Consider the following 10,754-nt stretch of genomic DNA (forward strand, 5'->3'; position numbering starts at 1 on the left):
AGTTGGAAAATGCAAGGGGAAAAAAAGCACTGGTGGATGGAGACTTAAAAAATCACACTGACATCTGCTTCTGTGAAACTTTATTTGTTTTTTACTTGTGTATTGCATGTTACTGTTGTTAACACCGTTCTTTGATACAGTTTTTGTTTGCTTTAGAATTTTTAATTTCTTATTTGGGTTTTTTCTTTTATTGCTGAGGTGAAGAAGCTTGTTAAGAGACTGGAAAACGGTATCTAAATTTTTGATGGGGTTCTATGTCTGTATCTTCTACTCACCTTTTCTGTGCTAAAATCTCCCTTCTTAGCTGCTCTCAAGGACCATCTGGCACTTCACTGATAGTGTTATGAGGAGGATAGATTCCTTACTAGTCCTTACTATGTCAGATGTCATTTAACTTCACTGCTTAATTCTAACCATTTTTCCAACCATAACAACCAAATTTTTTAGAAGAGTAATTTTAAAGCATAAAGATTCAGTTTGAGTACTTGAACTTAAAGTAGAACAGCTGGGTCTAATTTTAATTCGAAGTATGAAAGCCTATGAAGCAACAGAAGCACCAGAAGCAACAATTACAGCAACTCTAAAACACACACAGCTGTCTATCAAGCAGCTTGGAATCCAGTTATTTTTAAACCTTCTCTCTCCACCATACAAAATATTCATGAGATACAGACTAATTTTCTTTGGCCATTTTAGTCAAAGTAAACAAATGGTATCTTGTTTCAAACTGATTTAACTTTTCTGCAGCAACTGGAGGGTTTTTCTAGAACCATCGTGAGTGTTATAGAGGAGTGATTTGATAAGGAATGCTGTTGCCTGGAGGAGTGTTCTTTTTCGTTTGTTTATTTGATGTCTTTGCCCTCGGTGGAATTTTAACATTGTTTCATGCTCTAGTGCATGAATCTTCAAGATCTGTTGGGGTTTTTTTTGTACTAAGAACTTTCTCAAATTTTTATTCAAATTTAGCAGAAAAGGTCTGATTTTAAACCATAGAAAAATTATTCCATTAGATGTCCATAGATAGTATAACCTTCTATTCAGTAATTGCCATAAGATAGCAATAATACTTGTTTCAAAGCTAACTGTGAAATCTTTTTTCTGATTACAGTATAATTGATGCTTTGTCACAGGAACCAAAAATCTGTTATTTATGTTATATAATTAAATTACCCTTCTTGTCTAAGAATCACTGGCAATTTAGTTACTATCTCTTTAAAAAAGAAAAAAGGGGTAAAACCGTAGTGTGATGGTTAGCCTGTAGTTAGCAGATTTCTTCAATCAAAGCTTGGGTGCATGGACGCTTTCTATGACTTTCATAGTTATAATCCACTGTGGGGTAAGTGGCATTAACTTTTCATAAAGTCACACATCACTGCGTCCTTTTGCCCCTTCTTGTGCTGAGATACATTCCTTCAGTAGTTTTTGAGCTGTTACGAAGTGTAGAGGTTTCTTGCTTATTATGAGAGTTTGATTTGTAATATTGAAACTGCTAGACTGAATGACATATTTAATAAAATTTGCGACCTCCTATTTGGCCTTTTTTATGTAAACAGCGTGGGAAGCTCATAAAACTATTAAAAGCTTCAATTTATTTTATTTATAGAAACCCTTCTAAAGAATATTTTCTGGGAACAGGGAATGCAGTCAGGAGAAGGCATAGGAAAATGCACAGCCTAAAGCTCTGGTAGTATTTAAAATTGGTGCCTTTGCTAATCTAATATGAGCTCACCACAGATCCCAAGGGAGCTTGATGCAGGATTCCAAAGAAATTTATTAATATCCAAAGCGTGTTTTTTATAATAAAAGTCAGGGGGTTTTCTTAATGAAAAAAACCCCATGTGGTTTTTTTTATATTTGAAGAGGGCAAAGAAAATGCACAATGGATTACTTAGCATTCTGTTTAATGATTTTATTAGTTTGTATGCATTCACTTTGGTCTAAAACCACATTTGCTTTGTTCATGAACTTGAGCATCGAGCAGGATTTTTGTGAAAATGCGCAATTAATTCTAAGCGTTTCATAATTTTTATTTAATGATGTCATTATTTAATTGATTTATTTCAATTTCTTCAGTTTTAATATTAATTATAAATGTTCTATAGAGATAATTGTTAATGTTATTACTGATTTTTCTTTGAAATACTAATTACTCTCTGGTAGTGAAATAACTTGACTGCATTATTGAATGCTGCTCTGGTAATGCTAGCTTACTTCACAGAAAAATCTGGCCTGGTCTGCTTCTCTTGCAAAGTTGCAGATACAGAAACTACAGAAGTTAGACCAAGCTACAGGAAGAAATAACACAGAGTTGCAAGCATTTTGCAAGTGTGTGAAGAGACTGAGCCTTTAAAAACATTTAAAAGAGAATGCCAATAAGGCATAAGGCAGGCTGGAGTGAGAGTAGTTCACTTAACCATTTGCTGGCCAGTCAGTCAGGAATACACCAAGCAATAATGAATTTCAACCAACTACTAGAAACAGGTATGTTAAAATCTCTGTAGTCTTGCAGCTTTTCTTCCTGAACCTTTGGGAGCACTGCATAGTGGAATGTGAGAGTACTTGATGTGCTGCTCACTTGGAGACCTCTTCCTCTGAGAGGATCTCAGAGAGGATATGATGACCGGGATTTGGTTTTTGATTCTTGCTTGTTCCAAAACTTTTTGTTTTTATAGTTTAGGCAGAATGGTGCCAATATGCCACTCCAAGCAAGTAAAAATATATAGTGTAACAACAATGAAATAGCATGGGATCCCTTTCAGCATTTAAATGTGCTGTAATTATATTTAAACAGTTCTGTAGGGTTTGTTATTTGTCTTGCCCGTGTGATACACAAGTCAAAAGCACCCAACAGCGTTATAATTAAATAACCTTTTTAATGAAATACTTTTCTTTAATAGACTCTCTGTTGTATTAGAATTAAGATATTAAGTGTACTTGACCTTTGAACAGAAAATAATAGCACAGTGAATTGGCTGTCTTGCTTTATCTAAATTATGTCAGCAGATGGCAATTTATTCAGTATCTGCAACAAGAAAGGTTACGTAGCTTAGTTGTTTCATTTCTACACTTTGCATTTCATGCATATTAAAAATAGGAAAAATATTTAATGCGTCACTATGCTGTCCAATTTGTTGACAGTATTTCCAAACATTAATAGAAGAAACCTGCATTTTGTGGTCATTACAGATCCTTCAATAGTCAGGTTTGCTAATGTTGTTAGACTGTCAATACCTCTAGGGCATAGGTCGCTTATCATGGTATATGCATGAAAGCAGGAAACTGAGGCTTATAGAGACTGAGGGCATAATTCCTGAAACCCTAGCTAACTTCTACTGCTTTGTTTATTTTAGGAACCAGAATGTGTCATCAAATAGTACAAAAAGTATCAGAACAGTATTGAAACTTGGGGCTAAAATTATAAGTTGCTATTCTACCCCAGGACTATTCTTGTCTAAGTTCTTGTCTTCTCCACTGTAAGGGCATCTACTAAATTCACCTAATTGCTTATTAAAAAAAAGTCATTGTTTCCTAAACTTAAGATGCTGACAAACCTGTATCTTGGTGAGTAGTGTGTTTCTGTGGTCCTCATCTACTTAATTCTTAGGAATTATTTTGGTCTGTAGTAAATATGGAAAACTAACAACTAACAATGGCTTAATTTCGTCCTTTTGATAGTGTTTGTGGTCTGTTATAACCTTTTTTCCCCTGAAAGATCAACATTTTGAGAAAGTTCTGGAGACATTTTCTAGACAATTCCTGATTCCAATGGAAGTTTTCATTTTGAGAATCAAAAGTAATATCCCCCCCCGCCCCTTAAAAGTGCGTACACTGATGTTATGTGAGCTGTCACAGATGTGTACGAACATAGAGCTCTTACTCTGAGTTGTGTGCTATTAGGTTATTCTTTGTTTTTAAACAGGAGATCCTGATAAGGAGCTTAATCCCAAGAAGAAGATTTGGGAGCAAATCCAACCTGATCTTCATACCAATGACCAGTGTGTTGCTACATACAAAGGAGTTCCGTTTGAAGTGAAAGGGAAAGGAGTCTGCAGGGCAGAGACCATGGCAAACAGTGGAATTAAATAAGGGCAGAGACCATGGCGAACAGTGGAATTAAATAAATAAATGGTTTTAAGAAAATTTTTGAGATGTTGAAATGGAAAGTGATGCAAGCACAATAAAAAACATGAAGTGCATGACTGAGACTCTTTTTGACTCCTTTTTGAGAGATCTAGAGTGTGTTATTCCCCCAATATTTCGACCATTGACTTACTTACCATGCTTACTCTCCTTGAGGTTATGTGTTGTCAACAGCGCTCATAACTTAATTGCCAAGGCTTGTTTGTGGAAGGGCTACAGATGGACAAGTATATTTTCTGGACACCTTAAAGGTGCAGAGGATCTATGGAGCAAGGGCATCTCATTAAGGAAAAATTTCTGCTGTATTCCTTGTGTGCTAATTGCGGTGCTAGCAGTAGGTTAGTGAAGACCACAGTTGTCCTTATTCTTCTAGTCACCTTATAATAGATTTTCCTCTTTTCTTCCAAGCAGCTTTTATATACATTATAAGCCTTTGCACCTTTGTTCTTGCCTGTGTTATGTCTGTAGTCTGCCAACAGTTGTAACAGGAGGATTAAACGATGGTGCTTCATGCCCTAAGATGTATCAGTGGACGTACTTTCATGTCCCACAACTAAGGCGTTACAATTCCATTAAGATCAGAACTGCCACTTTGCTAAAATTGTTTCTTATCTAGTCCACCTAGGTATTTCATCCCAAATGACAGGTAGAACTAAGAAATAATGAATAACAGATAGATAGCTGGAACTAGTCCAATACTAAAAAAAAAAAAATTAATCCATTTCCAGTGCTCAAACAGGTATAAAATTAGTTGATTTTTTTGTTTTGTTTTAATGTGGTTTTTATGCAATGATACTTTATACAAAAGATGCTTTGGTTTTAACAGAAAGAGCTTCTTCAGTTTTTACAATTAGAATTATTCCATAGTGATGTTGTACAAATAGTCATGTTGCTAGGGTAATAGCCTCAAATTACTTCTTTTGATTTCTGACTTCTAAAAATATGAAAATAAACATTTTGGATCAGTTTAAAATAACCCTTTTAAGTAGCTATTTAGAGATACTTCAGATATTTTGGTATATAATATTTAAGCTAATGGTTACTGTCTAACCATTGAAACAGTAAGTGCTGTTTTAACTACTGAAACAAAAAAATATTAACCTCTCTAAATTTTTCAGGCTTTGAACTTCATCCAATGAATGGAGAGAAAACAAAATGACAATGATATAAAATTAAAAGAAACATGTGTAAAAGAGGAGATGAACAGATTTTCTTTTCAAATGAGTTTTGTATGTGCCTGTAAACTGTTTTTCATGCATCTGGGATTAAGCAATAGTAATTAGTTCTTTTAAATGTGCTGAATAGCATTAAGCACATGGAAGCCATTTTATCTGCCTTGTAAACTACATATCCAGTAATGTCTTATGAAACAAAATCCTTGAAGTTCAAAAACTGGGTGTGATTTTAGAGCACTAACTTGTTCTAATTTTGTGGTTGAAGCTAGGATTCTGGATGCAGTAGTCTCAGGTACTATATGAAAGGCAAGTGGTTTGGTAATCTAAAGAGGTATTTCTAATTGTGTGTTCAAAGGTATTTGGAGTGAATGTTGAGTTTTCCAACTGATGGCTTCTACTTTTTTATTTCTATTAAATGTTACCTGCCATAGAAAATAGACAAATGAGCACCTGAAAGCTTATTTTATTCCTTGCTGTGTTTTAAGTGAAAGCACTTGATAATTATTTTGTCTTACAAAATTCAAGAGCTTTCTTAGGACAGTGGTTCTTTCCTCTTTAATTATGCTCCTCTGGTTGTCTAGGAAAATGTATTTATGCTGTACGGAGCTCAAAAGTGACAACAGGGAACTTGAGGCACTGTGCAAGTATGTTTCTTCACTGCATCCAGCTTCTTCTGCCTTGTCTGCATGAGTAAGTAAAACTGCAGTGAAATCCTTCCATGTGGGACCCAGAAGTTTCTGTAATGAGAAACAAATCTTAAATAGTTATCTCTTCTTGTTCCTTTTCCCCACTCCTATTTCATATATTTGGTACATTAACAGACTAGTTACATGATTTTTGGTTTTTGTTTTTTTTTTCCTGGCAGTAATCCAGTTCGTGCTATCTGAGTTGCTGAAATATCTGGGTTTTTTTCACCGTTCCTTTGACATTCACTTTCTATGGAAATGCTTGGCCATGCAGTACTAGCAGTTCTCTCTTCTCTAACTACACATGTTAATAGAATTTTTCCAGTTAAAAAATGTTCATGTAAATAAGGAAAAATGGTTGTTTATCTATGTCGCACATTAGTTTTAAATTAGTAGTTGCCATATAGCTGTATTTCTACAAGTTTTACAGCTCTTCTAAAATTGTTTAAAAAATCACCAAATCACCTTTTGTTGAAAAAATAAATGATGAATTTCTATGTAACACCGACTGCAGTTCCAGCTGTGACCCAGCAATTCAGGAAAAACACCAATGAAGTGCATCAACCTTAATAATGGGCAAGAGAGTTTATTTTCAATTTCTATAGTTTATCTGATGGAGGCGAATGGAGAGAACAAGCTGCTTTTCTTTCAGTGAGTACAGAAAATTTTAATATGAGTAAGAGATTGGGCTTTAAATTCCAGGTTCCTGGAATGCATTAATGGTAACTTCCTTTTCCAAGTGAGAGAGGAGCCAATGAGATGAGGGCATTGTTATGCTGGCCATTATTTTCACCAACAAGGAAACCTCATAAAGTTCAACAAGGCCAAGTGTGGGGTCCTGCACATGGTACAGGGTAATCCCAAGCAAAAACACAGGCTGGGTGATGAATGGATTGAGAACGGCCCTGAGGAGGATGTGGGGTTTTTTTTGGTGGATGAGAAGCTTGACGTGACCCAGCAACATGCACTTATTTCCAGTGCCTAAAGAAGGCCTAGTAGAAAGAAGAATAAACATGCTGAAATTACAACTAACTGTCAAACTACTGAAAAAGTGAGTAGCCTACCATTAGAGAGGAGAGCAAATCAAACACATTTTGAAAGCCATATTTTCATCTCTATATTTACTTACTAGGGTATTTTTGTCTATGTATGTATTGTATATTTAGATAATATCAGTTGCAGCAGAAAAAGGCTTGATGGACTGAGAAGTCCCTTCCGGTCATGGATTTTTAGAAAATTCATTTCAGTGTAAGACAGATGCAAGGTGTAACGTGCAGACTGGCAATAACTGAAACCCTTTGTTTCTTAGTAAGTCATACTAACCTGGTTCATCTGATCAGATAGGGAAATTAATATCTGCTTACCTTATTTTTTCTCTTCAAAGATGTGGATGCATGGCAATGAGAAATCTCCAAGTGAAAAGGAAGACTTTCGTTTTCATTGTGTCTCCCTTCATACCTTAACTACTTAAAATAAAAAAATTCCCCAGGAGCTTCAAAATATTTGTTTCAAGTCAGTTATGCTATTAATGTTCTTTAGCCTGAGTAAATTTATGGTAACTCCCTAGTTATTTTCTCTTTAATAGATACAGCAGTAGTAACAGTGCAGGACTAAGCTGATCATCCTTGTCCCAGGTCAGATTTTCTGTGTGATTTTTGACCCTTTGCTCTCTGCTTTAGTGCTCTGGAGAGTGCAGTAACTGACTTTTACTTGCTTTAAACAACAGTTCTCTTGAGCAAGCTAGATCCATCATGATAAAGCATGAACTGTAATTCTGAGAGAACAGCTTACTTCGATAGGTAAATTTGGTTCCTAAATTCCTTTGTGCCAAGCCCACTTACAAAAGAGAGCAGTTCCTGCCTCTCCTTTCTCAGGTTAATTGCAGTAAATGTAGCTACGGTGTTGGAGTTGGGAATGGTGTGTTTCAACTGCTGCACTGTGAAATCTTTCATTTTTGATCTGCACTTTTTTTTTTTATTTTTGCAGTCAACTCTTCCATGGCTATTGTCACCTGAAGATAAAAGAGTTGCCATTAGGGCAGAGGCTTCTATTTGTTTTCTTGTTACCTGGATGAACTGAACTGCATCGTCACTTTCATCCGGACACAGAGGCAAGTCAGCCCGCAGGACCAAGAGAGCCAGGTGCAGGCCTTCCTCCCCGAAGTGCTGTGCCAGGGCTGATCCCACCATGTCTCTCACCTGCTCCTTGCTCAGAGCACTGTGAGGGTAGCCTGGAGTGTCAAGTACTCGGACACGGAGAGCCAGCTCACAGCCATTTCTGCGCATTATCCCCGAAATCCAGCAGCTGCGTCCGAGGCTACAGCATGTAGTCACAGAGCTTGGGGAGCCACGGCTCTCAAAGTCTGAGCTGCCCAGCAGGCTGTTCCCAGCAGCACTCTTGCCAGTCTGAGTTTTTCCAAGAACAACAAGGTTGATTGTCATCTCATTGGTGTCTGCCATTGTCTATGCTTTTATCCACAAACCTGTCACTAAGTGAAGTACAAATAAGGTGTTTCAGATAACTTAAAAAAAAAACAAACCCAAACCAAACAAAACCCATAAAAATTTCAAAATTCATTCATTGTCTTTTGAGTGTTCTTCTCTGCCTGAAATGTTTTCAAGATTGTGGTGTAGAATAACATTTAGTACAAGACATACACCTCTGTCTGATCCAAGGATGAATCTTCGCTGTCCTTCCCAGTCTGCTGCTAAAAAATAACAAGACTCTGTGAAAGGTGTCACAGGTAGAAAAGCAACCTAAAAGGCTTCACTCCTACGCTGGCAGAAACTGAAGAGCTGGGAAAGAATCTGATGTGAAAAGAGATTTAGGAACAAGCAAAGCAGACAGAGCTAAGAAGAGGCAACAGACAAGGGAGGAATTGGGAAACAACTGTGGAAAACATGTTGTCGTGCAGGGAGAGTAATAGACTAGGAAGTGGAGGAAAACTAGGGGAGGAAGAAGAGAATAGTAACAAATAGGTGCTGCTGTTATTAAGTGACCACATTTCAGGATGTCAATATTTACTTCTTGCAGGGAAAAAAATAGATAATGAGGGAGAAGTAGATTTTAAAGGAGCACTTCAAAGTGGAGAACAGCTTTGAATATGTCTTTCATCAGCTACCACTGAAGTTAAAATAGACTAGTCGGAAAGGGCTTTCTAATGCAGATAATTGTAATAAATGTCAATAAAAAAAAAAAAAGAGAGCAGAAATAGCCCATGCTATAGCTTCTGATCCCATATGAAAATGAGATTTTTAAAATGTATCCTATACAGACCTAATAACACAATGGAAAATAAAAGCATAGACTGGTGAATGAAGAGTTAGGTAGGTATAATTTCCAGTTACTCTAACTGTTCATAAATAAGACCTCTCATTCTCTTTGTACTTTTCTGTAATCCAGTATCTGAAGGTGTTTTGGTGTTTATGGACTAACAGGAGTATTGGCTATTTAAATAAATTCAGACACGTTTCAGAAGGTAAAACCATAGTGGCACTTGGTAGTTCGTTTTAAGTTGTCGGTGACATCCAAACTTCAGAAATAATTTTTTTATTAAGATTCTATGTTTAGGTATTTATAGAGAAATCATGGATAATTTTGGACTGGGATTTCCTGTGATTAATATATTTAGATTCTTGCTGTGCAGTTTAAGCCTTCTCCCTCAAATTAAAGCCATGCCTAAATCAAACTTTTGAAATAACTTCAGTACAATGCTAAACATGCAAGAGCTATTAATATGCTAATTTTGTTACAGGCAACATTGAATACTGTACATGATAATCTTCCTTACTGAATTCACAGTGCAATTTTTGTGGATTTTTCAATGATCAATTTCCTTTTAAAAAAGACACCATATGAAATGGTTGTCTTCAGTTATTCATCAGTTTAGATGTGCATTGTCTACTTGTTCTGTAGCGTAATATCATGACATGGTGGACATGTATTTGTGCAATCCTTTTTAAAATCACAATCAAAGATTTGTCCTTTTGTCCTGTAAGCAACCTACCCTTAAATACTTAAATTAATTTCATATCGTGTCACTTACCTTGTTTTCACTTAAATTCCTCTTGCGAGCAGACTTCATTCATAAACCTCATGTGCAGTGTAAAAAGAAGTTCATATGTGAACTTTGAAACTAACAGCAGCAACGTACCACGCCGAGACTGTTACGTACACATGAATCTGGTTAATCTATTACTGATAAATACCCATTCAATTGGATATATTTGATCAGTAGTTGGCACTGTTGAATTTTTGCAGCTGAGCTGCAGATACCATTTCTGCAGTTACTTTAGTGATTGTACGATGATATTTTTAAAAGTTACTTGAGTTCCACCAGCATTTAAATGTGCAAGTAATAATGGAGGTGGTGGAATTACTTTGTATTACACGTTCTGAATGTGATGAGCGTGTGCACTTTCTCATTATTGCAATGAATTAATAATTGCAGTATTTTCCTAGCATAGTGTAAATACCTTGCAGACATAAAGATGTCTGCCTAACAAAGATGGATTAAAATATTAAAAAATTTATTGAGATACAGAAATTATTTGTGAGTCAGGAAGAAAACTGAAGGTTTGCACAACTGCCAGTCGTGTGCATTAGATGTTGCCTGGATCGCCTAATACTTTTCTCTTCCAAGCATCGCTATTTGCCAGGTATAAACAGGTTGTGCAGAAAGGACCTATCACTTGCTTTTTAGACAATATCCCACAAGCGGGTAAGTAATTGGTTAGAAAATAATTACAAATTC

General features: G+C 36.1%; 2 protein-coding genes across 6 annotated transcripts in view; one reads left to right on the forward strand and one right to left on the reverse strand.

The window, feature by feature from the left end:
- AIMP1 (aminoacyl tRNA synthetase complex interacting multifunctional protein 1) overlaps positions 1-4,201 on the forward strand; it is a 39,052-nt gene extending 34,851 nt beyond the window's left edge. For 2 of the 4 annotated variants that reach the window (XM_027884728.1, XM_027884730.1), the window contains exons 7-8: positions 3,920-4,068; positions 4,104-4,201. In XM_027884728.1, coding sequence (XP_027740529.1) covers positions 3,920-4,068; positions 4,104-4,121 — 167 coding nt within the window. In that variant the 3' untranslated portion in view covers positions 4,122-4,201. The other 2 variants (XM_027884729.1, XM_027884731.1) reach the window with 2 other exon arrangements.
- A 1,339-nt stretch (positions 4,202-5,540) lies between these two features.
- Positions 5,541-10,410, reverse strand: GIMD1 (GIMAP family P-loop NTPase domain containing 1). 2 transcript variants are annotated; one of them, XM_027884733.1, is made up of 3 exons: positions 10,047-10,410; positions 8,200-8,489; positions 5,541-6,052 (listed from the first exon to the last, which is right to left on the reverse strand). In XM_027884733.1, the coding sequence occupies exons 2-3, from the start codon at positions 8,458-8,460 to the stop codon at positions 5,774-5,776; spliced, it is 540 nt and encodes a 179-aa protein (XP_027740534.1). In that variant the 5' UTR covers positions 8,461-8,489; positions 10,047-10,410; the 3' UTR covers positions 5,541-5,773. The 2 variants fall into 2 exon arrangements, with proteins under 2 accessions (XP_027740534.1, XP_027740533.1); XM_027884732.1 differs by having other exon boundaries at positions 8,068-8,489; positions 10,047-10,406.
- Positions 10,411-10,754: the final 344 nt, after the last annotated feature.

Source organism: Empidonax traillii, unplaced genomic scaffold (assembly GCF_003031625.1).
Source record: "Empidonax traillii isolate 1590-97213 ecotype Southwest subspecies unplaced genomic scaffold, ASM303162v1 scaffold154:size1206225, whole genome shotgun sequence".
Taxonomy (NCBI): domain Eukaryota; kingdom Metazoa; phylum Chordata; class Aves; order Passeriformes; family Tyrannidae; genus Empidonax; species Empidonax traillii.